The following is a 25,964-nucleotide window of genomic DNA, read 5'->3' on the forward strand; positions in this document are numbered from 1 at the left end:
TTCACTGGTCTTCCACTGGTTCACTGGTCTTCCACTGGTCACTGGTTCACTGGTCTTCCACTGGTTTACTGGTCCTCCACTGGTTCACTGTCACTGCACACAAACTCCACTGCAACTGCATCGGATTCAGGAAAACCCATTGGAGATGCAGTGTCTGCTTTTCAAGGAGGTCCCACATACAAATAACACACTGGCACTTGAGACACACTCACCTCCACAGCGCCCCCTACATTCCCACCCCAGCCCACCACATCACATCACAGGCTGGCAATGTTTTACTTTACATACATGCAAACAGTGCCAATCATACATACACACACATGGTAACACAAATATGCAGGACAATAAAATACCAGGAGCAACAGAATTCAGTTTCAGGGCCAGAGGGTTGCTAACTACATGCTAACTACATGCTAACCATGTACTAGCTACGTGCTAACCACAGGCTAGCCCTGACCTGACTGGCTACTCTGGGTTGTGTAGCTGGTTGTGTGTTTGTGTGTTGTGACCTCAGCTTCTCCTCCAGTCACCTGGGCCCCGCCCCCCCTCCCCCACTGACTTGCCACAACTCAGTCCCAGCCAATGAGGTGAGTTGCTGAGATGAAGTGGAAGGCAGTCGTAAGTAGCGGCGGCTGACTCACCTGCTACGTCACCTTGAGGAAGACAAAGAGTGCTGCATTTCTCACCCTCAACTCACTGCACACATCAATTATTCAGGACAGACTGCGCAGCATCGTGTGTGTGTGTGTGTGTGTGTGTGTGTGTGTGTGTGTGTGTGTGTGTGTGTGTGTGTGTGTGTTAATGATTGATCAGCAGCAGCACCAGGCTGCTCTGCTTGTGACTGACTGGTGGGAAACAGGAGGAGCAGTGACGGACAGCTAATGGTTAGTGAACTGCAGCACCGACACGTCTGTCACCACATGGAGTCGGGGGGGGGGGGGGGGGGACTTCTCAGGAAATTTCCTGTGACGAGCCGCGTTTCGGGTATTATCGCACACACACACACACACACACACACACACACTGAAACCGAGCAGGGAAGGACACGCGCCGTCGTGAGTAATCGCTGAATCAAGTCGCAGCGCGAGGTTTATTTACCACCACGGGGAGGGAGGGGGAGGGGGAGGGGCGGAGCCTCGCTCTCTCTCGCTAACACACACAGACACACACGCCGGATTCCATATATGGGTCGTGACGTCATCCGCCGGAGGTTCATTCATTTAAAACCGTCGTCTTGGAATCCCCTCGGCAGGAAGAGAAGAGCCGCCGGCAGCAGCAGCAGCAGCAGCAGTGACCGCTGCCTGTCCGTCCGTCTGGATCATAACCACAACCTTCATCATCATCTTCATCAACAACAGCAGCAACAACCACACGATGAAGGTGACCAGCATCGACTACCGCCGCCTGCGGAGGTTAATCCGGAAGGATCGCAGAGGAGGAGGTGCTGGAGGAGGTGGAGGTGCTGGAGGAGGAGGAGGTGCTGGCGGCCTCCTGCTGGTCGACTGCCGGCCCCAGCCGGCGTTCCGCGGCTCGAGCGTGCGCGGATCCGTCAACGCGAACCTGAACCCGCTGCTGGTGCGCAGGTCGCGGTCCCGCGGGCCCGTGCCGCCGCGCCTCGTCGTGCCCGACGAGAGCGCGCTGCGGCGGCTGCGCGAGGGCCGCGTGTCCGCCGTGGTGGCGCTGGACGAGCGCACCCCGCACTGGCGCCAGCTGCGCGCGGACAGCGTGGCGCGCGCCGTCGTCGAGTCCCTGTCCGGGGTGGCGCGCGGGGCCAAAATCTGCTTCCTCAAAGGTAGGACCATCATCATTATTATTATTATTATTATTATTATTATTATTATTATTATTATTATTTGCTCTCGTGCCTGGTGGTGGAAAAAACCCAGTGAAGCAGCTCGTGAGCCTGACGTGTTCCCACCACAGCTAAAGAATCAATAACCCTTCGAGTCGAATCCATGTCAGTGTATTTTGGGTCCAGAACCAAGCGGAGAAACTGCCGGTTTGGGTTCAGTGGGAGGTTTCAGTGTCGTGACATTGTGCGCTGTTTAACAACCCCCCCCCCCCCCCCCCCCCCCCCCTGTCCGGAAGCAGAGAAGCAGCGCTGTCACGATGACAACAACAACAATAATAATAATAATAATAATAATAATAATAATAATAATAATAATAATAATAATAATAACAATAACAACAGGAAATGATCCCTCGTAGTTGTCGTAGTTTCTCGTAGACTTCACCTCAGTGTTCCTGGAGAACATTTTATTATTTTTCTCTGGGTGACTCGGAGAGATAAATATCCTGCGTGCGTCAGCGGAGCGGATGAGTCAGTGGAGGAGGGGCGGGGGAGGAGGTGGAGGAGGAGGCGGTGGCGCATCGCTGCTCCTGCTCCTTCACACTGACTCCCCGCGTGAGGAACCACCGCGCGCCTGACAGCGGAAGTCGGGGCTAATCGGGGCCAGCGGGAGGCGATTGGCGCTGAAACAACGTCCACTTCCGGTCAGGATGTGGCGCTAAAGGGATTAGCGGCCCGTCGCCAGTGGGCGCCGCTGATTAATTAGCCGCTCGTAATCTGGGTTAGCAGGCGCATAATCCGCTCCTCGCGATGTTTCACAAACATTTCACAACGCGGCCTGTTTGTTCTCTTCCGTTTTCTCTTGCTTCTGCCCGTCTTTCTATCGTTCTAAACCAGGCGTGGGCAAACCACGGCCCGGGAGCCATATGAGGCCCATTATGCTTTTTAATGCGGCCGTCTGAATTTGAAGAAATTATATTAACAGTCAATCAGTCATCAAACAGCGGGAGTTCCTCCTGTTTGCAGTGTTTTCATAGGCATTTCCACACCCTGGTGGTTCTGGGTGGTTCTGCTGATGGTTTTAGGTGGTTCTGGATGGTCCTAGGTGCTTCTGGATTGTTCTGGGTGCTTATAGATGGTTCTAGATGGTCCTAGGTGGATATGATGGTTCTGGGTGGTTCTGCTGATGGTTTTAGGTGGTTCTGGGTGGTTCTAGATAGTTCTGCTGATGGCTTTAGGTGGCTCTGGGTGGTCCTAGGTGCTTCTGGATTGTTCAGGGTGCTTCTAGATGGTTCTAGTAGTGGTTCTAGATGGTCCTAGGTGGTCTAGGTGGATATGATGGTTCTGCGTGGTTCTAAGGACTAAACACCGTGGGGCTCATTTGGTTGCGTTCTTCATTTTACTTTGACATTAGCGCAACATGTTTAGCTCTCTATTAATCCCGCAGTCATATTTCTAGCAGAATGTGCTCATGATGCCCCCCCCCCTCTCCCTCTTACCCCCCCCCCCCCTCCCAGGAGGCTACGAGAACTTCCACTCTCACTACCCTGAACTTTGCACCGGGGTGAAGAGCAGCAGCATCATGGATCCCAGCGGAAGTGAGAGCGAGAAACGAGTCATCATCAGCAGCAGCAGCAGCAGCAGCAGCAGCAGCAGCAGCAGCAGCAGCAGCTGCTGTCAGGCCGAGGCGTTTTGTCGCAACAAACCAGATTACGATCAGGTAGGGAAACACCCCGAGCACTTCCTGTGACCTAGACCACTCCCCCCCCCTACACACACACACACACACACACACACACGCACAGCGCCGGCTCACACACCTGTCACATGACCTCTTTTATTACATTTAGATCTTGGCTAAAAAGATCAAATGAGATAAGTTGAAATAAAATAAAGGAATGAAGTCACCAAAATAAAAGCATTGAAGAGCTGAGGCCTCCGTCACCACAGGTTGCTGGTGATGTTCCTTGACCTTCAGCGCTGGTAGTAACGCAGGGTCCAGATAGTAGACTGGTCCCAGACACCGGACCGGTTCCCAGGGTCCTGGTGGTGGTGAACTCACGGCCGTCCTCATCCCTCCTTCCTCTCCTCCTCCTGCAGGGTAGACCGGTGGAGATCCTGCCTTTCCTCTACCTGGGCAGTGCCTACCACGCCTCCAGGGACGACTATCTCAGCGACCTTGACATCAGCGCCTTGCTCAACGTGTCCCGCCGGGACCTGCGGCCGGCCCGGGGCCACCTTCACTACAAGTGGATCCCGGTGGAGGACAGTCACATGGCCGACATCAGCTCCCACTTCCAGGAGGCCTTCCACTTCATCGGTGAGCCACGCCTCCAGCATGCAGGCTGAGCAGCTGTGTGACGCTGTCGCTTGAATGTGACTGTGATCGGTACCTTGAAGTGCCAGGATGTTGGGGTTTTCTTCCTGGTGCTGTGAGAGGAATCGGTCCATTAGTGTGATCACCAGTGGATGAAGATCTGGGAGCTGCAGTGTTCTTGTGCTTTGGTTATTTATTTATCTATTTATTTTACTCTCTTTGGGTTTTGAACTCACGATGAGAGGGAATGTGGTGAATGTCTTCACCCAGTTTCATTTGTACTTCTTGTGACGTCTTGTTTGTTTTTGGGACTTGCTATGAACTGTGTTTCAGCAGGTCAAAAGTGTGTGTGTGGGGGGGATGCTTTTTGGGACCGTAAGGGTGTTTTGGCTGCAGTACCCCGAGTGGCCACTGGGGGAATATAAACTCAGAGGCCGGAGCTTCCTGGAACAGCATCTGTTTTATTCTTGCTTCAGTCAAAAATAGGAGCTGAGCTAAACATAGACTGTTGATGTTTTAGTGCTAAATCCCCCCCCTCCTCCTCCCCCCTCCTCATCCCCCCTCCCCCCTCCCACTCCATCACCTGCTTCCATTCACAAATAGCGGCGCTATGCTATAAGAGTCTGGCCTGTAATCAGTTTAACTTGATCACCTGCTTCTCAGTCTGCTGCTTTCATTGAGGATTAGTCAACCCCACTCACCCCCCCCCCCCCCACACACACACACACACACTCATCCGTCATCCCCCTCCCCCCTCCCTCCCTCCGTCTTAACCTCAGGGGAAAAGACGCTTGCATGCCGTCATCGGCTTCCTGATACCATCCGAGCGTCTCAGTGTGGAGGCGGAGCCACTGTGACCACTGGCTGAGGAGCTGATGGTGTTTAGTAATGGATGGGGGGGGGGGGGGGGCAGGAGGAGGAGGAGCAGGAGGTGTGCGTGAGAGAGATTCTGTCAACAATCCTGCAGGACAGAATCTCTCTCTCACACACACACACACACACACACACAGAGCAGGGAACATTGATTAACCCGGTGGCTGCAGCAGGTAGCAGGATATGGGGGGGGGGGGGGGGTCCTGGGCGGCAGCAGCAGTGAGTGATGCACACTATGTACTGGTGGCTATTTATAGTTTAATAGCCGGACAGAACCAAGGACACCCCCCGCATCCTCCTGCAGGCCCGGCCCAGTGGGATTACTGCTGCCTCCTCTCTGCAGCAGCATTGTGTATTGTTTGTTAGTGGAGGTGCAGCCCAACGCCGGGGCCGTAAACCCGTCTTGGATTATTACGTAAATCCCTAAAGTAGCAGCAGGTGGTCGGGGGGGTAACCTACATCCGCAGAGGAGCCGGATCACTGCGTGGGCCGGGCCACCACCACATGAGACACATCCGGCTGGGGGAGAGGTTTGGGGGGGGGCAGAATCAATCACCAATCAGAGAGCTGCCTGACCCCACAGCTGCAGTTACAGTCGGCCAGGAGATTGATTGACCCCCCCCTAGCTTCTCAGCCAATGAGGTCGCAGCAGTCAACACCCACCACTCTCTGCCACACCTGGACCCTGCAGTCCTGACGACTCACTGTGGTTCAGTACAGACACTCTCCAGTCAGCTGCGTCTGTTACCTGTGAACACATTCAGAGACAGCAGCTGCGTCACACCTGGAGCTGTGCACACGGACGCTGTCTCACTGCTGCACCCACGCCTCTTTCAAAAGACATGATAAGTAACAACAGTGATGTAAAACCACGCCCACTCTTCCCACTCTGCTTCCACTCTGCTCTCCAGAGTGGAACCTCGTGATTCATTCATGTGGTTGATGATGAAGCACCAGGGTGCGGGGGGGTGCAGACAAGCTTCTAGTAGAACATGGAGCTCTGTGCTACTAGCAGTGGCAGAGCAGCACCTCCACAGCAGTCCAGCAGAATCAGAACCTGGTGTTCAGGTGGAGGCTGGAACACCGGAGATACGATGCGTTCGAGTCCGCGTGGACAAACACAAACACAGCTTTTCAATGAAGCAGTGGGAGGTTGTTCCTCACTCCTGCTGCTGGTCTTAGCTCTTTGTCCAGGGCTCACCAACCCTGTCTGGGTCAGAACCCTTGTCTGGGTCGGCAGCGACTGTGGCTGGTTCCAGTGAGGAGGAATAGAAAGCCGTTGCCCTGCACCCCAGGGTGCATGCGGGGAGGCTGGACGCGCTGTTCACAAGGCTGTCTGCATTGATCTTGCAGGGGGAGTGCAGTGGGAGTGCAGGGGGAGTGCAGTGAGCAGTGGGCACTCAACACGCCGCTAAAAATATGAGGTGTATTTCTGCTGCTGCTGCTGCTGCTGCTGCTGTGACTCAGAGCTTTAAAAGTCAGCGTTGATTCACTGCGAGCTCGCAGCTCGACGTTAGCAGTCGTCCACTGCAGGCACTGCTTTGGCTTTCTCACCTTGTGCAAGAGTGTGTGACACATGATGAGTACAGCAGGCTGTAGAGATAGGAGATGGACGTTGACGTTGAATCTATAAAGGACAGAACGTGTGCCTGTTTGAGTGCTTCTGCTTTCTGTTCCTCCGTTCTTCTGTTCCTCTGCTTTCTGTTCCTCTGTTCCTCTGTTCCTCTGTTCTTCTGTTCTTCTGTTCCTCTGTTCCTCTGTTCTTCTGCTTTCTGTTCCTCTGTTCTTCTGTTCCTCTCTTCCTCTCTTCTTCTGTTCTTTGCCTCACGCTTGCTTTGATTGAAAAGTGGGCTTGGACATTCATGAGTTTCCATGAACTCCATCCTCCACCCTTTCCCACATGCAGTGCTTACCTGGAGTCGTCTTCTACGTGTTCTATCTGTTGTGTCTTCCTTTAAAGCTGTTTGACTCAGGAAAATAAACAATGTGAAATGACAACAGCAAGGCACGACCTTGTTAAATGCACCAGTCGGCGCCTCTCCTCTAACAGCGGGCGGTCCTTCTCTCCCTCTGCTCCAGACCAGGTGAAGCAGTCTGGGGGCAAGGTGCTGGTGCACTGCGAGGCGGGCATCTCCCGCTCCCCCACCATCTGCATGGCCTACATCATGCGCACGCAGAGGCTGCGGCTGGAGGCCGCCTTCGACATCATCAAGCAGCGGCGCCGCGTGGTCTCGCCCAACTTCAGCTTCCTCAACCAGCTGCAGCAGTTCGAGTCGGAGGCGCTGGCGCTGGCGCCGGCCCACGCCGCCACGCCCCGGCCGCTCGCCCCCTGCGCCCCGGAGTCTGCCTCGTTCTTCGCAGGCGACTTCCCCTCCGGCGGCCGCGGCAGCGAGAACTTTGAGCCGGCGGCGGCGTTGGGCTTCCCTGCCTCCTCCTCCTGCCTGCAGGCGCCCCTGCACCACCAGCTCACACTGAGCCCCATCACTGCACTGCCTTAGAAACACCGCACTGGCTCAGACTGCTGCTGGTCTTACTTGAAGAATAGAATCAATAAAACAAACTACTGTCTGTGTGCCTGGTGATGAGAGCAGAGGAGGAGGAGGAGGAGGAGGAGGAGGAGGAGCCAGTTGAATGAAATAATAATAAAGAGTTCGGCTCGACGGGGGGGGGGGACCCTGGACCCTGTGAGCGGTGGCGCTGCTCTCCTGTCTGCTGAACCCACGAGCACCACAGCACACTCACACACTGCAATACACTGTACATGCCTTAGGTTGAGGTTGTGATTCACCCGCTCACAGTTACAGTCAGGCATCTCAACCTAACTTATTAGACAATGACCGTCTGTTTTTTTTCAATGATGTGACTATCAAATGTGTTTAATAAATGTTTTGACCAAATACATGCACTTGTCCTGTCCTCTCCACACACACACACACACACACACACACACACACACACAGTGGGTAAACAGTGACATCTACTGTGTCTCTAAGGGCAAATGTAAAGATTTTATCAATTTAGCCTGACTGTTACTACAATCATGTGGCTGGCTTTAAAAATACATGTATTTATACATGTTTTTTTTTATTATTATTAGTATTATTATTATTACTATGTGGCCCTGCGATGAACTGGCCACTTGTCCAGGGTGTCACCCTGCCTTCGCCCTAAGACAGCTGGGATAGGCTCCAGCAGACCCCCGTGACCCTGAATGGGAATAAGCGGGTATAGAAGATGAATGAATTAATTATTATTACTACTACTACTACTACTACTAATAATAATAATAATAATAATAATAATAATGATGATGATGATGATGAGAGCAGGCCTTCGCTGAGGCTCAGTCCCGAATAATAATAATAATAATAATAATAATAATAATAATAATAATAATAATAATAATAATAAGAAGAAGAAGAATAAATAATAATTAAAAAAAAAACAAGTAGAGCAAAACATGGAAGCCGACTTCTCAGGAAATGAGGCCTCACGAGGCAGTGGTGTGTATATGTTTATATTTTATACAAAACTGTAAGATCCACTCAACAACAGAAGCGGTGTATAGAAAACGACGACTGCTGTGTCGTTGTATTTCACCACTGGCGTTTTCTGTCCGTCTCCGCCGGTGCCGCTTCTGTCTTTGGCGCCTGGAAGCAGACTTCCGGTCTGTACCAAATCTTCAAACAAATAGGGGGCACCGGTGATAAATGTGCTATTTATTTACATATATTGCGAGCGAAAGCACGAGCTCGGGCATTTATTAATTAAATAGATATTTTTCCGTTTCTGCCACTTCAAAATATGAAAGGTAAATAAGTATATTTGTGTCACTTGAACCCCGCTTTCACACAGTGGTACGGTCCGGTCCATCCCGCCCCCCCCCGCCGCCATTTTCCATGTTGTTCTCGCTCGCTAGCTGGACTCCCGGGCGGTAAAACCGCCGTAAAACCAGAACCAGAAGAACGCTGTGCTCTACTAGTTTTTGCTTCCACCTATTTTGAGTCATTTTTATGCAACAACAACAAAAAAATTTGAATTAGTATTTTGTGCACGATCGTCGTGTTGGAGGGCATCCTTCCTGCTCGTTGAGCCGAGGAGAAGCCCCGCGAGCCCTGCTAGCACCGCCATGTATATCAAACAGGTGAGCTAACGATGCTAGGTCGCCGCAAGTTGTCACTGAGCCCCGGGTTTAACACACATTTCAAACAACACCCCGCGGCATTCTTGTGGTTCGGGGGTGTCCATCTTATCACCCCTTTTAAACGTCAATTTCATTGAAAGTTTGAAGAATGCGGTGCCAGTGAGGTGTGCAGCAGGCTCGTGCTAACTGCGGCTAGTTAGCGCCGAATCTCCCGTCGCCCTCATCAGGATGCTAAAGTCAGCGGTACAAGGCAGTATGTGTCGTGTGTTGTCTTCACAGTATTGCGGTTATATGTCGTATTGCTTGAAAATTGCTAATGGCCGCGTCTCCTTTAAGAGTATAACGCATCCGTACTGCGGCTCGTGAGCAAACCGTCTCAAACATACAACAGGTAAGCTTAAGAGTTGCCAACCGTCCCTGGAAATACCCAGTGGTCCCGTTTTGAATCGATAACGGGACGGGCTTGTCCCGCATTTCTGTTGTCTCGAACGTAAATTTATTTTCACGTTCATTTCCATAGTCTGCGTTCAAAAGCGTCACGTGTGTACTAGCTTCACGCAATGCCACTGCGCAACGCACTCGCAACCACCGCGTCCTGGCTGCGTAGAGGAGGAGACCGTGAGTCTGCTGCTCCTCTTCAGCTTCATTGATTGAAGTGCTTTGTCAAAGCCACCCGTCCTGCACTTTATTGACTGTTGTGTCGAAATATTTCAATACTATTGAAACCTTCAGCTTATTTCTCGTGTCTATTGGGCACAAAGCAGTGTGAACTCTGTGACCAATACACTTTTTGAAACCCGATTTTAAAGGATGATTCCCCACTGCTGCTGAGCCACTGGCCTGTGGGGGTCGTGACCCTGAACACTGTGGGGAGTGGCCTTTATAACACTAAAGTGGCACTGGACGGAGCTCATCTGTCATCTCACACCGGTGGTGCCCCCCACTCCCCTCCCCACGTTATTACCTGAACAGCCAGGTGTGTTCTGACTTCTGACCTCCACCATCTCCTCTGCAGGTCATCATCCAGGGGTTCCGAAGTTACCGGGACCAGACTGTGGTCGACCCGTTCAGCCCCAAGCACAACGTCATAGGTGAGCATCGTCACTGCACCGCCCGTGTCAGGACGTAGGTGCACCGCTGGTGCTGATGGTGGTTCTCCTCTCTCTCTCTCCACAGTGGGGAGGAATGGCTCTGGCAAGAGTAACTTCTTCTATGGTACGGTCAACTTCAGAGTCTCCCTCTCTCTCATCTTCTCCATCCTGGTTGCTTTGCCTCTAAATCACTGCCTGCCTTTCTTTGTCTTTTGCCGCTTGTGTGTTGTGTGTCTCCAACGCTCAGCCATCCAGTTTGTGCTCAGCGACGAGTTCAGTCACCTTCGACCCGAGCAGCGCCTGGCCCTGCTCCACGTAAGTACAGTTCAGAGACGTCGGTCCGAGGCGGACGGCAGCCTTGGAAACCGCATCTCTGCTTCTTCTGCCTCCGCAGGAGGGAACCGGTCCGCGTGTCATCTCGGCGTTTGTGGAGATCATCTTTGACAACTCGGACAACCGCCTGCCGGTAAGAATGGATCTTGCTAGGGTTCTGTTACCGTCGGTCGTTCTTAGCCCGACTGCTTGTATTCATTGGGACTCGGCTGCAAACAGCAGCAGAGCGCTGTGACGACGTCTAGTGGGCGCGCCGGTCCAATGGGAGAGTGGCCAGGTTCTGGAGGGGCGGGGGAGCACGGCACTGGCGGTTTAAATATGTGTTAAAAGTTCTCTACATCAAACTGTGCCTGATGGTGAAGATAAAGCTGTTGCTTTTTCATATAAAACAGCGGTCGGAACACAGTGGCATCTTGTTTTATACTCCAGGCAACACGGAAGGTACACAGATAAAGACTTCATTGATCCCTCTGGGATGACTCCCTCAGGGAAATTAACAAGGTACTGAGCACGAGCCTCCAGTGCAGTGGATAGCGACGCACTGGGTAGCAGTTTGCCTTCCACAGCAGTTACTCAGGCCTCCAGTACCACCTGACTGCACAACACGTAGCAGCTAGCAGCACCGGAGCTAACGAGAAACCAAGCCGATCCAAATATTTTCAGCTAGTCTGGAGATGTCACACTGGGGACACTGCGAGATTTCCCTCCGTTTTTCTCACTCCTACCCTCTCGCCATCTGGCGCCCTGCTCTGCATACTGCCCACTTTTTTCAGAACCGGCGGCTCTCCTATTGGACGAGCCAAGATGTCGTCACAGCGCTTCTAAAGTGCTGTTAAATATGGGGCGCCAGGCGCGGCGGCGGCAGGCAGGCGCCCAGCTTGCACGCCGCTCGGGTCGCTGTGCGGTGGCTCGCTCTTGCGCCAGGGCAGCACATACACAATGAATGGGTGCACTGCTGCCACACTGCGCTGGCTGCGTTCAGTGTGGACCCAGCATTAGAACCATGACGACGGAGAAGAACCCGTCACTGGCTCTGTCCACACACTGCTTTTAAATGAGTGGAGCAGTGTGATGCTGCAGTGTGATGCTGCAGTGTGGTGTCACCCAGTGAGTCCCACTGCGACTGCCTCTCCTCCTCCTGACCACCACTGTACGTCTCTCCATCCAGATCGACAAGGAGGAGGTGTCACTGCGCCGCGTCATCGGTGCAAAGAAGGACCAGTACTTCCTGGACAAGAAGATGGTGACGTAAGTGTGACTGCGGGGGGGAGGCTGTGTGTGTGTGTGTGTGTGTGTGTGTGTGTGTGTGTGTGTGTGTGTGTGTGTGTGTGTGTGTGTGTGCAGTGACTCACTCCTGTGGTTGCTTGTCAACGCTTTGCAGGAAGAACGACGTGATGAACCTGCTGGAGAGCGCCGGCTTCTCCCGCAGTAACCCCTACTACATCGTCAAGCAGGGAAAGGTGAGGGAAGAAGAAGCAGCGCTGGGCTGCTCAGACTGGGGGGCGGTGCTTCTGAGCTGGCTCCACGGAGGCTTCCTCCCCAGAGCACTGCACTGAGCAGCGGCTCCTCCACTGACTCACTGTCACTGTGTGGTGCTCCTCAGATCAACCAGATGGCCACGGCCCCCGACTCCCAGCGGCTGAAGCTGCTGAGGGAGGTGGCAGGGACCCGGGTGTACGACGAGCGCAAGGAAGAGAGCATCTCTCTCATGAAGGAGACTGGTAGGGCTGGGGTTGATTGGTTGATTGATAGACACTGATCAATACATCTGGCAGTAATATTCCCACAATAACCTCCACGATAGTCGCACCACTACCAAAGAAAGCAAAGCAAAACATTGGACTGAGACTGAGTTTATTAATAAAGTCTCTATCCATCCATCTATCCATCTATCTATCCATCCATCCATCCATCCATCTATCCGTCTATCTATCTATCCATCCATCTATCTATCTATCTATCCATCCATCTATCTGTCTATATCTATCCATCCATCTATCTATCTATCTATCTACCTACCTATCCATCTATCTACCTATCCATCCATCCATCCCTATCTCTATCTCCCTCTCTCTCTCTCTCTCTCACCCTCCCTCCCTCCCTCCCCTTGGGACGACTGGGGGAAATGAAAAGGTGACACAAGCTGCAGAAGTGCGCACAGATAAAATCATTGGTACCAGATCTTCACTAGCAGGCGTCTCCAGCTGGGAAAGCTGTTGTCCACCACGCTGTCCTGACCTCCTCTGTGCTTGACCTCACGTGTCCGCTTGAAGCTGTGTTTGCTGCGCCTGATGAATCGCAAGTGCAGGGCTCGGGTTTGATTGTTGGAACGGTGTGAAGAATTCCCGTCCTGGGACTGAGAGAACCGCGTTGAGCGGCGCACCACTGGGTCCACTCCTGCTAGCAGTGCAGTGCCGTCCTCACCGCGCCTCCGACCAGCAGCTGTGTTTGTCTGTCCGCACGCAGAGGGCAAGCGCGAGAAGATCAACGAGCTCCTGAAGTACATTGAGGAGCGGCTGCACACCCTGGAGGACGAGAAGGAGGAGCTGGCCCAGTACCAGAAGTGGGACAAGATGAGGAGGGCCCTGGAGTACACCATCTACAACCAGGAGCTCAACGAGACCCGGGCCAAGCTGGACGAGGTGAGCCGCTCGCACCTCCTCACGCTGCAGCCGTCTTCACGCAGTACCGTCCTGGTGCAGTAGAGGGCAGTGCAGTGTGGTGGCTCACTGTGCTTCTGCTTGTTGCAGCTTTCCTCCAAGAGAGAAACCTGTGGAGACAAATCACGACTGCTGCGTGACGCCCAGCAAGATGCCCGAGATAAAGTGGAGGTAGCACCACACACACCACACACACACACAACACAACACAACACACACAACACAACACACACAACACAACACAACACAACACAACACAACACAACACAACACAACACACACAACACAACACACACAACACCACACACACAACACAACACCACACACACACACACACACACAACACAACACAACACCACACACACACACACACAACACAACACCACACACACAACACACACACACCACACACACAACACCACACACACACCACACCACACAACACCACACACACACAACACCACACCACACACACAGCACACACACACACAACACCACACCACACACAACACAACACAAATCCACTGCCAGTCTTTCTGCAAATTCTCCAGGTTGTGTTTTTCTGTGTGTCTGTGTTTCTGAAGCTGATTGAAGCGGACGCACTGGATGAGTGCGTGCACTGCTCAAACTTCCAGCGTCTCCTGACTCGATGGAGAGGCCTCTCTAGCGGTCGTGTTGCCGCTGCAGAGGTCCAGACGGACCGAGCGTCTCCCTCACCCTCTCTGTTGTGCCGCCGCAGGAGACGGAGCGCGTGGTGCGCGAGCTCAAGTCCAAGATCTCGGCCATGAAGGAGGAGAAGGAGCAGCTGTCGGTGGAGCGGCAGGAGCAGATCAAGCAGAGGACCAAGCTCGAGCTGAAGGCCAAGGACCTGCAGGACGAGCTGGCGGGCAACAGCGAGCAGAGGGTACGAGGCCTCCGTCTGTCCGTCACCCTGCAGCGTCACCCCTCTCACTCCCTCACAGTGTGTCAGCAGTGTGTGTGTGGCTCCTCAGCAGCCTCTTCTCTCCTCCAGAGGGACGTGTGTGTGTGTGTGTGTGTGTGTGTGTGTGTGTGTGTGTGTGTGTGTGTGTGTGTGTGTGTGTGTGTGTGTGTGTGTGTGTGTGTGTGTGTGTGTGTGTGTGTGTGTGTGTGTGTGTGTGGATCTCCAGATGGCTCTGCACTTGTTCCTGCTGGTGTGTTGCTTGTGTGTGTGTGTAGGGGGTCCCAGGCTGCATGATGATGAAGGTTGGCTGGGTGAAGCCCACCTGCCGGCTCTGCCAGTGGAGAGCAGACGAGGAGCAAAGAGCTCCTGGCAGTGCAGATACAGTTTGACGACATGTGTGGAGAGCAGAATCACTTCTTCATCACTTACTGTGATTTCCCTCTCTGAGCGCATTGATAATGTTGTGGCTTTGCTCTGAGACTCCCTGCCTCTCATGCGCTCCTCCCCGCCTCCCTCACAGAAACGTCTGCTGAAGGAGCGGCAGAAGCTGCTGGAGAAGATCGAGGAGAAGCAGAAGGAGCTGCAGGAGACGGAGCCCAAGTTCAACGTGGTGAAGGAGAAGGAGGAGCGAGGGATCTCCAGGTAGGGACGGACGGACTGACGGATGACTCACTCACGCCCCCTGCTGAGCGGCCTGGGGGCCCAGTGGGGGCAGGATGAGTCAGGATGAGTCAGTGGGCTCAGTTGTTAGTTGTTAATCGCTCTCCATCACACCTCATCACGCAGTGGAGGGCTTTAGTGAGCATTTGTCACGTTAACCCCGGTTTAAAGGTCTGCTGTGGTGAAGGAAGCCCACCCGACCGTGTGTTGCTCTGTTGCTGTACTGCCAGTATACACTGATGGATGGATGGATGGATGGATGGATGCAGGCTGGATGGATGGATGCAGGCTAGATAGATAGATGGATGGATGCAGGATGGATGGATGGATAGATAGATGGATGGATGCAGGCTGGATGATGGATAGATAGATAGATAGATGGATGGATGCAGGCTGGATGGATGGATGGATGGATGCAGGCTAGATGGATGATGGATAGATGGATGGATGGATGCAGGCTAGATGGATAGATAGATAGATGGATGCAGGCTAGATGGATGATGGATGGATAGATAGATGGATGGATGCAGGCTGGATGGATGATGGATGGATGGATGGATGCTGGATAGATTAAACAGTCCAATGATGTATTTCTAGTCAGTGTGTTAATCTATTACCAATATAAAACCAATCAATCAGGCCAGATGTTCCCCACTGGACATGGAACGATGCAATGGTTCCAGGTTGAAGTGGTCTGCTAGATGACGTGGCCTCACTGTCGCCCCCACCAGGCTGGCCCAGGCCACCCAGGAGAGGACGGACCTGTACGCCAAGCAGGGCCGCGGCAGCCAGTTCACCTCCAAGGAGGAGCGAGACAAGTGGATCAAGAAGGAGCTCAAGTCCCTGGACCAGGCCATCAACGACAAGAAGAGGCAGATCGCAGCCATCAACAAGGACCTGGAGGACACCGAGACCAACAAGGAGAAGAACCTGGAGCAGTACAACGTAAGGAGCCGCCCGCTGAGGGGGGACAAAGAGCAGGAGAGGAGTTCTTCATCTCCAGGAGAACCTCCTGGAGTGATGGCATTGAAAACTCCTGGTGGTGTAGTTTAATACTGGCGTCTCCTGAGAGGTTCCTGCCCACCAGCTCTTCCACCATAGCACTGCATCTCCACTGGTGGAGCCTCAGGAACATCATCATCATTTCATCATCATCAAGTCCAGAACCAAATTTATTCCACAAAAATAAAGACCAGCTGACTTTCTGTCAAGTCCACTTCATAATCCTGCCATAATAAAAGCCCAACATTTTTGGGAGCGCTGGAATTTGATTTGTCTTAAGCAGTGGCATTAATGCTGATGAGATGTTCGTTTTCACTCCTGGTTCCTCCTGCTGGTTCCTGCTGGTTCCTGCTGGTTCCTGCTGGTTCCTGCTGGTTCCTCCTGGTTCCTCCTGGTTCCTCCTGGTCTGAAACGCTGTGTTTTGCTGTCCAGAAACTGGATCAGGATCTGAACGAGGTCAAGAGCCGCGTGGAGGAGCTGGACAAGAAGTACTATGAGGTGAAGAACCGCAAGGACGAGCTGCAAAGTGAAAGAAAGTAAGAAGCTGCCTGCCTCACCCCTTCCTCCTCTTCCTCCTCCATCAGTCTAACAGTAACCCCCCCCCCTCTGCTCCAGCTACCTGTGGCGTGAGGAGAATGCAGAGCAGCAGGCGCTGGCGGCCAAGAGGGAGGACCTGGAGAAGAAGCAGCAGCTGCTGCGGGCCGCCACTGGCAAGGTAACTGCTGGTGTAGCGCCTTGGCTGGGCCGCCGCCACTGGGCCGCCGCCACTGGTCATGTGACACAGCCAGCCAGTCAGGAAGGGGTCTGCTGCTGGCTGCTGGTGACGTTCAGGCTGCCGTGTTTCCCACTGAGGCTCCATTGAGTGATGGCATGTCTCTGAGAGGGCGGAGCCACCTCCTGGCTGGGGGAGAAGGGGGTTGACCATGAGGTGGAGTCGCCCTCTGTGATGTCACAAAGAGCAGATTTCCACTACTGAACATAGACGTCTTCTGGGAAGTAGAAAAACGAGAAGGATGGAAAACATCGACCAACACGTTTGTGCATCATAGCAGCCAATAATAATGCAGTATTCTCTCCTGCTCCTGCTCCTCCAGGCCATCCTGAACGGTATTGACAGCATCAACAAGGTTCTGGAGCACTTCAGGAGGAAGGGCATCAACCAGCACGTCATCAACGGCTACCACGGCATCGTCATGAACAACTTTGAGTGTGAGCCGGCCTTCTACACCTGCGTGGAGGTGACTGCCGGGACCAGGTGAGTGGCGGGGAGGGGAGACCCATGACCGACGCTGCTCCTGTCCCTCCTCCTTCCGTCTTGTGTTGTTTGAAGAGCTTGATGGACTTCCTGGCTGGGCCTCCATCGGCCAGGAAGTCGCTGCAGCAGCTCCAGTGTGCACAGTGAACCAGACGAGTAGATTCTGACACGTTGAGTTTGTGGAGATGTAAATCAAGACCAGTCGCTCAGAGGTCCCAGTGATCCCAGTCAGTCCTTCCGGTCTCACTTGACGTTTCATCCATGCTGCTGCTGCTGCTGCTGCTGCTGCTGCTGCTGCTGCTGCTGCTGCTGCTGCTGCAGTGGTTTTGACCAGTGAGGATGGAGCACTGGATGTGTGTTTGGTCAGAGATCAGGAACAACAGTCAAAATGTTGTGACCGTGCAATGAAAGACTTGTTCTTATCAAGCATTATGTAAACAAACTGTTGATAACATTGAATATTTTGTTTTTGCTTTTTACTTATAAACATTTTTCTTTTTAAATTCTTATTTCTTTTTAATGAATATAACTTTTCCTCCAGTCCTGCACTGCTTGCTGTTGCGGTCATTTAGCAAATGTCCCCAGCGTGGGCCTCATGAAGTCCTTCTACTGTATTGTGAGCTCAGCCTCTCGCTCCCTCCTGCCCTCTTCGTCCTCAGGTTGTTTTACCACATCGTGGAGACAGATGAGGTGAGCACCAAGATCCTGATGGAGTTCAACAAGATGAACCTGCCAGGAGAGGTCACCTTCCTGCCCCTCACCAAGCTGGACGTCCGGGACACAGCCTACCCTGAGACCAACGTGAGCTGCTGCTGGAAGCTCTCTCTCTCTCTCTCTCTCTCTCTCTCTCTCTGTCTCTCTGTCTCTCTGTCTGTCTGTCTGTCTCTCTCTCCCCCTCTCTCTTTCTCTCTCTCCCTCTCTCCCCCCTAACTCTCTCTCTCTCTCTCTCTCTCTCTCTCTCTCTCTCTCTCTCTCTCTGTCTCTCTCTCTCCCTAACTCTCTCTCCCTCTCTCTTTCCTCCTCCAGGATGCCATCCCTATGATCAGTAAGCTTCGCTACAGCTCTACCTTTGACAAGGCCTTCAAGCACGTGTTTGGGAAGACGTTGATCTGCCGCAGCATGGAGGTGTCCACCCAGCTGGCCAGGGCTTTCACCATGGACTGCATCACCCTGGAGGGTCAGCACTACACCCCCCCCCCCCCCCCCCCCACCTCTCTCTCTCTCTCAAGGCTCTTTGTTCCCCTCGAAGGGCCTGAACAGAAGTGTAGCAGTTAATTAAGACCTAAACCCCCCCACCCCCCCGTTCAGTCGGTCAATGATGAACTTTCAGGGGAAAAGAAAAGCAGTGTGTGTGTGTGTGTGTGTTGCCCCTGCAGGTGACCAGGTGAGCCACCGGGGGGCACTGACAGGAGGCTACTACGACACCAGGAAGTCTCGGCTGGAGCTGCAGAAGGACATGAGGAAGGCGGAGGAGGAGCTGGGAGAGCTGGAGGCCAAGCTCAACGAGAACCTTCGTAGGAACATTGAACATATCCTTCACACTGCAGCCAGGGGGCGCTGCTGCTGCTGGGGGGGACCTGTGTTGTATTCAAGGTCAGCTCTTTCAGTACTGGCACCAAGCGCTGCAGTAGTACCATCAGTAGTGCAGTAGTACCAGCAATAGTACCATCAGTAGTACCATCAGTGCTGCAGTAGTACCATCAGTAGTGCAGTAGTACCATCAGTAGTGCAGTAGTACCATCAGTAGTGCAGTGGTACCATCAGTGCTGCAGTAGTGCAGTAGTACCATCAGTAGTGCAGTAGTACCATCAGTAGTACCATCAGTAGTGCAGTAGTACCATCAGTAGTGCAGTGGTACCATCAGTGCTGCAGTAGTGCAGTAGTACCATCAGTAGTGCAGTAGTACCATCAGTGCTGCAGTAGTACCAGCAATAGTATCATCAGTAGTACCATCAGTGCTGCAGTAGTACCATCAGTAGTGCAGTAGTACCATCAGTAGTGCAGTGGTACCATCAGTGCTGCAGTAGTACCATCAGTAGTGCAGTAGTACCAGCAGTAGTACCATCAGTAGTGCAGTAGTACCAGCAGTAGTACCATCAGTGCTGCAGTAGTACCATCAGTAGTGCAGTGGTATCCTTTGGGGCTGCAGTAGTGCAGTAGTACCATCAGTAGTGCAGTAGTACCAGCAGTAGTACCATCAGTGCTGCAGTAGTACCATCAGTAGTGCAGTGGTACCATCAGTGCTGCAGTAGTGCAGTAGTACCATCAGTAGTGCAGTAGTACCATCAGTGCTGCAGTAGTACCAGCAGTAGTACCATCAGCAGTGCTGCAGTGGTACCAGCAGTGCTGCAGTAGTACCAGCAGTAGTACCATCAGTGCTTCAGTAGTACCATCAGTAGTGCAGTGGTACCAGCAGTGCTGCAGTAGTACCATCAGTGCTGCAGTAGTACCAGCAGTAGTACAGTAGTACCAGCAGTAGTACCATCAGTAGTGCAGTAGTACCAGCAGTGGTACCAGCAGCAGTGCAGTGGTACCAGCAGTACTGCTGTAGTACCAGCAGTAGTGCAGTGGTACCATCAGTAGTGCAGTGGTACCATCAGTAGTGCAGTGGTACCAGCAGTAGTGCAGTAGTACCATCAGTAGTGCAGTGGTACCATCAGTACTGCAGTGGTACCATCAGTAGTGCAGTGGTACCAGCAGTGCTGCAGTGGTACCAGCAGTAGTGCAGTAGTACCAGCAGTAGTGCAGTGGTACCATCACTAGCAGTGACCTCTGAATACTGACTAACCAACCAACCAGTGGAGCTCCTTGACTTCCTGCTGCACGCATCAACAACGAGATCGACCAGCTGATGAACCAGATGCAGCAGATCGAGACGCAGCAGAGGAAGTTCAAGGCCTCCAGGGACAGCATCCTGTCTGAGATGAAGATGCTGAAGGAGAAGAGGCAGCAGTCAGAGAAGACCTTCATGCCCAAGGTCAGTCTCTGCTGCTGCTGCTGGTGGGGGTCAAGGCCGTGTCCCCTGGTGGTCTAACACCCCTCCCCTCCTCTGTCTCTCAGCAACGCAGCCTGCAGAGCCTGGAGGCCAGCCTGCACGCCATGGAGTCCACCAGGGAGTCCCTGAAGGCCGAGCTGGGCACCGACCTGCTGTCCCAGCTCAGCCTGGAGGACCAGCGCCGCGTCGACGACCTCAACGACGAGATTCGCCAGCTGCAGCAGGTCCGTCCCAATGCCACCACCACCAGAACACCAGGTGGTTCCTGTCAGAAGCGGGCCACTGGCATGAAGCGGTCCCCATTCATCCCAGATACTGTCTGCCAGACGGAGTGTAGAGCGATAATATCAATGATGATACTGCATCATGTTTATCAGTGGCTCTCTGAGCAGCCAAGGACACTGCACAGGAAACACAAAGGCAACAATGCAACACTTCAAAGCCACACACAGGAAGGACGAGGTGGTAACAGATGAATAGAAAATCAAGCACAGACAGAGTGGACTCACTGCAGCTCTGGGTCTGGATGATGAGGGACTCTGCAGCTCCCACAGTTTCATTAGAGAACAATGTAGGATGTTCTGGGTCTAAAGCTTCCAGTCAGAGTCCAACAGTGGGGACCCGTACCAGCAGAACCAGCACACTTGACTGGTTTCATCTGGGAACAACGTGTGAAAAGTCACTGTCATGCTTCATTATTGCACAACATCTCCAGCGTTCAGGTCTAGTAACGGTGTTCTTGTCCCCACACACACACACACACACACACACACACACAGGACAACCGGCAGCTGCTGAACGAGAGGATCAAGCTGGAGGGCATCATGACCAGGGTGGAGACCTACCTCAATGAGAACCTGCGCAAGCGCCTGGACCAAGTGGAGCAGGTAGGGGGCACCACCGGGGGGCGGGGGGCTCTGTGTGAGCCAATCACTGGTTGCAGTCGCAGCAGACACCAGGACCCCCTCACGGTCCTGCTGCAGTTCCAGAGGTAGCGTGAGCTCCATGCTAACGCTCTTTGTTCAGGAGCTGAACGAGCTGCGGGAGACGGAGGGAGGCACGGTGCTCACGGCCACCACCTCGGAGCTGGATGGCATCAACAAGAGGGTCAAAGACACTCTGGCTCGGTCTGAGGGTGAGTGGAGGAGACCCAGACCCAGCAGCCAATGGGCTGGAGGGGCGCAGGAGCTCTTCTTCATGCTAATCAGGTTGATTGATGACGACGGAGTTCAGCTTCCTCAGTGTTGTAGTTGAACACCCCCCCCCCACCCCCCCAAAACCCACTGGAAATTTTTAATCCTGAAATTCCAACTTTAATCTCTAATTGGACACTTGGAAAAAATTCCAGTTGAATTTTTTTCTCCTTCTGTAGCCCGAATTCTCTTGGCTAGCACCAACATGCTGCTGCTGCTGGAGGGGGAGGAGGAGGAGGTGGCGGTGGGAGTATCCAGCAGGGGGCAGCAGCAGCTGCTCTGATGTGTTGGGCTTCCAGCCTGGTGTTGAGGAGGTGCAGTGGTGGGAGGAGTCAGAGGTGTTTTGAAGGCTGCTCCTTTATTGAAGCAGGTGCAATAACTGAGCCTCACTGCCGCCATTGTCCTCAACATCCTATGAAAAAAAAAACCCAGCAAGGTTTTATTTTTTTAAATTGTTCACTGCGTTCAATCACCTGTTCTCCACCGGTGGCGCCGTCGCTCCCACGGCCTCTCCAGACGGTCCTCGATGACGAACCGCGTCCCCCCTCCCTCTCCTCCAGATCTGGACCTGCTGGTGGACAAGACGGAGGCGGAGATCAAGGACCACATCAAGAGCATGGAGCGGTGGAAGAACATTGAGAAGGAGCAGAACGACGCCATCAACCACGACACCAAGGAGCTGGAGAAGATGACCAACCGGCAGGGCATGCTGCTCAAGAAGAAGGAGGAGTGCATGAAGAAGATCCGGGAGCTGGGCTCGCTGCCCCAGGAGGCCTTCGAGAAGTACCAGACCCTCACGCTCAAGCAGGTGGGCCCCCTGGTGGTGGTGCTGGTCGGCTGCTGGTGGTGGTGCTGGTCGGGTGCTTGATGGTTCCTTCTCTCCATGGAATCCTGTGATGAAGCAGCGTTAGCGTTAGCATTAGCCCAAAGTGCTATGTTGTTGTTGGAACAGAGATCTAGATCTATATTTACTATATCTACCATGTGGCCGGCCCATTCATTTGAATGGAGCTGCTCCACCAGCGCAGATGCTGGAAAGGTTTGGCGCTTCTGCACTAGAGGGCGCCACGGAGCACGTAGCGCGTAACGCCATGCTGGTATCATGAATTTCTCCCATGATGCATCAGCCAATCCGAGGGAGTGGAGACTCAGTGGCAGCAACGTACAATGCTGTGACATCACAAAGGGAAGATGACACATTTGTCTGGTGATTTTCAGAAAAATCTGCAATAGAAAGATTTACATTGAACCGTGTTTCAGGGTCAAAGGTCGTCCTGTCAGCCCTTTCAGAGGCCTTTTGTTTTGTTGACGCTCAGAACAGTGTGTCTTGGCCCAGACTTGACACCAAGCTAAAGTAGTGAAGTGAACTCTTCTCAAACACTGCTGTCATGAGTTCCTCATCAGCTCGGACCTTCACAGAGTCCAGAACCAAACCTTCTGTCCTGCCTTCACTTCCTGTTGTCATGACGTTGCTCTCCTCCTCTCCTCCTCTCTCCCCCTCCTCTCCTCCTCTCTCACCGTGCTCCAGCTCTTCCGGAAGCTGGAGCAGTGCAACACGGAGCTGAAGAAGTACAGCCACGTCAACAAGAAAGCCCTGGACCAGTTTGTCAACTTCTCCGAGCAGAAGGAGAAGCTGATCAAGCGCCAGGACGAGCTGGACCGAGGTTACAAGTCCATCATGGAGCTGATGAACGTCCTGGAGCTGCGCAAGTACGAGGCCATCCAGCTCACCTTCAAGCAGGTACTCCTCCACTTCCTCCTCCACTGCTCTGCTGCTGCTCTTTCTGCTGCAGCACCTCCCTCCACCACAGGTAGCAGAACTAGCAACGCACTGCAGCACCTCCCTCCACCAGAACTAGCAACGCACTGCAGCACCTCCCTCCACCAGAACTAGCAACGCACTGCAGCACCTCCCTCCACCAGAGGTAGCAGAACTAGCAACGCACTGCAGCACCTCCCTCCACCAGAGGTAGCAGAACTAGCAACGCACTGCAGCACCTCCCTCCACCACAGGTAGCAGTATTTGACCATGAGATGGCAGGTTTGTAGTGAAGAGAAACAGTCTGCACTGCCGCTGCAGTGTCTTCAAGCTGAGAGAGAAACAGCATTTCCTCCTGTGTCCTGCAGGGGGCAGAATCACATTAGAATTCTGAGCACAGCATGGAACCTGCTGAGGGCAGCGGTTCCTTGGAGCACTGAAGAGTTTGAGACGATGCCAAAGCCTCTTCCTCTCCTCTCTCTCCCTCCAGGTGTCCAAGAACTTCTCGGAGGTCTTCCAGAAGCTGGTTCCTGGGGGGAAGGCCACCCTGGTGATGAAGAAGGGCGACGCGGAGGGCAGCCAGTCGCAGGACGAGGGGGAGGGCGGGGGAGGGGAGGGCGAGAGGGGCTCCGGCTCCCAGAGCAGCGTCCCCTCCGTCGACCAGTTCACCGGCGTGGGCATCAGGGTGAGTCTGGAGCGGCGGCGGACAGTTGGTTCCGAGGTGACGGTGGCTCCGCCTCCTCTGACGGCGGTGTCGCCCCCCCCCCCGCCTGCAGGTGTCCTTCACGGGGAAGCAGGGTGAGATGAGGGAGATGCAGCAGCTGTCGGGGGGCCAGAAGTCCCTGGTGGCGCTGGCTCTCATCTTCGCCATCCAGAAGTGTGACCCCGCCCCCTTCTACCTGTTCGACGAGATCGACCAGGCGCTGGACGCTCAGCACAGGAAGGCCGTCTCAGGTAGAGCACACCTGGAGAGGCTGAGGCTCTCCGACACAGTGGAGACCATCAGCCCAACCCTGACTGTCCGGGTTCTTTAGTTCCCGCCTTCCAGCAGCAGCACCAGCAGCTGCAGCTGCAGCTCTCAGTGCTGCTGCTGGTGGTGGCGGTGGGGTAATGCTGCCACCTGGTGGACAGGTGCTGCAATTGCAGTGTGTTCTCCTCCCTCTGTGCTTCTCTGCTGTGTTAACACTCCCTGTGTGTGTGTGTGTGTGTGTGTGTGTGTGTGTGTGTGTGTGTGTGTGTGTGTGTGTGTGTGTGTGTGTGCGCTCGCTCATTGGCCAGACATGATTGTGGAGCTGGCAGGCCACGCCCAGTTCATCACCACAACCTTCAGACCAGAGCTGCTGGAGTCGGCTGACAAGTTCTACGGAGTCAAGTTCAGAAACAAGGTGCATTGTGGGGGAAGAGAGCAACAGTCAGCCAATCAGGAGCAGAGCTTTTCCCACGTGGTGCTAAGTGTGTGTGTGTGTGTGTGTGTGTGTGTGTGTTCCAGGTGAGTCACATTGACGTGATCACGGCGGAGCAGGCCAAGGACTTCGTGGAGGACGACACCACCCATGGTTGATCCAACCTCCACCTCCTCCTCCTGCTCCTCATAGGAGAACATGTGACTCCGCCCACCTGACCTCTGACCTCCCTGCTTTTATGTCTTAGTCCCCCTGTTCCAGATAGACACTGACCCTCCCTGTAGACTCCTCCCACCAGGCTCTTCTCTTGCTCCTCCTCCACTGGCCTGTCCCCCCCCCCCTCCCTCCCAGTTCTTCCCCTGGCCGTCGCCCAGTGAGGTTGTTGCTTCCCGGTTCAGTTCTGGATCCAGTGGGTTTTTATTGAAAACGTCTGGGTTTTTCTTCCTCCTCGTTGCTGAACACGTGGGAGAAGAATCCAGCATGGTTCTGCTTCTGCTTCTGGTTCTGGTTGGGGTTTGGCTCCCTCTGGTTTGTGTGTAGTTTCACCTGCAGCCACGTGGCTCCGCCTCTGTAAAGCTCCCACTTTCCCCGTTGCTGTGTTTTTTATGCTTGTTGCTCTATGATGTCATTTCCTGTTCTTAGGCTCCTTGTTCGATGGATCTTTTCTGTCAAGTGTCTGCAGGTGTGGGCTGTTTGTGTGTTTGAATGGACTCCAGCAGCAGCAGCAATCTCCAATCTTCTCCTGTTGGTTTTGCTTTTCTGCTCCGTAGATTCCAGGCAGACTTTTAAATCCTTTCATTAATTTCTATGTATTTTTTTTGCACAACTTTAATAAATAAAACGTTCAGAAGAAGCGTCTCGACCCTCTGACTCTGTATTTAGAACGACCACTAGGTGGCGCCGCAGCATCTCATTCACACGCCAGCTCAATGTGACTTCCGAGCCGCTCTTCCTCACTTTTCCACCGTTCAGGAATGTTCAGTGAGAAAACTGCGAGTCCAATTCTGCCCCGCGTCACACAAGAGGAGTCGTGTTGTTGTTTGATTCAAGATTCCAGAACTTTATCGGTCACATGTTGACAGGATGTGCAGTGAAATGTAAAGGCAGCGACGCTGCCGAGAGAACGGCACTGACGATCTAGAATAAGACTTTAACACAGGGAGCGATGGTTAGGGTTGTTTAGAAGTAGTAATAATAATTATTACTTTGTATTATTAATATTATCAAGACTTTTTATTATCATCATAATGACTTGAGGTCAGGTTCCATGTTGCCGCAGATGATGCAACATCACTTTTATTTTGACAGTGCGTCCGAGTGCCGCTTTTCACCTTTGACTTGTGGGCGGAGCGGCGAACGAACCACGGAATTTGTCAACACGGAACGACGCTGGTCCAAATTTATTCCCGGTGGGTTCTGTAACCGCTTCAAAATGTGGGCCGAGCTGAAGCAGGCCGTGGCTGCCAGCCAGCGCCCTCTTGTGGTGGGACACTGACGGCTCAACTCCTCCCTCGGGACCGGGAGGTCGTCACGTTAATGCAACGTTCCCATGATGCTTCTGTCCT

At 53.4% G+C, this 25,964-nt stretch overlaps 2 protein-coding genes across 2 annotated transcripts; both read left to right on the forward strand.

Annotated features, from left to right (window-relative positions):
* The first annotated feature begins 1,243 nt into the window (after positions 1 to 1,243).
* Positions 1,244 to 7,883, forward strand: dusp5 (dual specificity phosphatase 5). The gene is made up of 4 exons (XM_076048311.1): positions 1,244 to 1,792; positions 3,310 to 3,512; positions 3,893 to 4,112; positions 7,062 to 7,883. Exons 1-4 carry the CDS (start codon positions 1,375 to 1,377, stop codon positions 7,478 to 7,480), a joined length of 1,260 nt encoding a protein of 419 aa, XP_075904426.1. The 5' UTR covers positions 1,244 to 1,374; the 3' UTR covers positions 7,481 to 7,883.
* Positions 7,884 to 8,877: 994 nt separating this feature from the next.
* On the forward strand, positions 8,878 to 25,252 carry smc3 (structural maintenance of chromosomes 3). Its single transcript, XM_076048312.1, has 29 exons — positions 8,878 to 9,126; positions 10,142 to 10,217; positions 10,303 to 10,341; positions 10,465 to 10,532; positions 10,612 to 10,683; positions 11,719 to 11,798; positions 11,932 to 12,010; positions 12,154 to 12,271; positions 13,017 to 13,192; positions 13,301 to 13,381; positions 13,950 to 14,114; positions 14,653 to 14,774; positions 15,524 to 15,737; positions 16,227 to 16,330; positions 16,410 to 16,509; positions 16,889 to 17,049; positions 17,709 to 17,850; positions 18,076 to 18,226; positions 18,426 to 18,578; positions 19,875 to 20,026; positions 20,110 to 20,268; positions 20,824 to 20,931; positions 21,071 to 21,179; positions 21,798 to 22,045; positions 22,766 to 22,978; positions 23,487 to 23,681; positions 23,773 to 23,950; positions 24,275 to 24,381; positions 24,486 to 25,252. Exons 1-29 carry the CDS (start codon positions 9,112 to 9,114, stop codon positions 24,555 to 24,557), a joined length of 3,657 nt encoding a protein of 1,218 aa, XP_075904427.1. The 5' UTR covers positions 8,878 to 9,111; the 3' UTR covers positions 24,558 to 25,252.
* The last annotated feature ends 712 nt before the right edge of the window (positions 25,253 to 25,964 follow it).

Source organism: Nelusetta ayraudi, unplaced genomic scaffold, assembly GCF_046127955.1.
Source record: "Nelusetta ayraudi isolate G7.1 ecotype Tasmania unplaced genomic scaffold, CSIRO-AGI_Nayr_v1 ptg000099l, whole genome shotgun sequence".
NCBI lineage: Eukaryota > Metazoa > Chordata > Actinopteri > Tetraodontiformes > Monacanthidae > Nelusetta > Nelusetta ayraudi.

What these genes read in the sequence shown, in the direction of transcription:
- dusp5 (XM_076048311.1), top strand. Translation starts at nt 1,375, where the DNA reads ATGAAGGTGACCAGCATCGACTACCGCCGCCTGCGGAGGTTAATCCGG. An exon ending in ACAAACCAGATTACGATCAG is followed by an intron (nt 3,513 to 3,892) that starts GTAGGGAAACAC and finishes CTCCTCCTGCAG; the next exon opens with GGTAGACCGGTGGAGATCCT. An exon ending in GGAGGCCTTCCACTTCATCG is followed by an intron (nt 4,113 to 7,061) that starts GTGAGCCACGCC and finishes CCTCTGCTCCAG; the next exon opens with ACCAGGTGAAGCAGTCTGGG.
- smc3 (XM_076048312.1), top strand. An exon ending in AGAACCTGGAGCAGTACAAC is followed by an intron (nt 15,738 to 16,226) that starts GTAAGGAGCCGC and finishes TTTGCTGTCCAG; the next exon opens with AAACTGGATCAGGATCTGAA. An exon ending in GAGCTGCAAAGTGAAAGAAA is followed by an intron (nt 16,331 to 16,409) that starts GTAAGAAGCTGC and finishes CCTCTGCTCCAG; the next exon opens with CTACCTGTGGCGTGAGGAGA.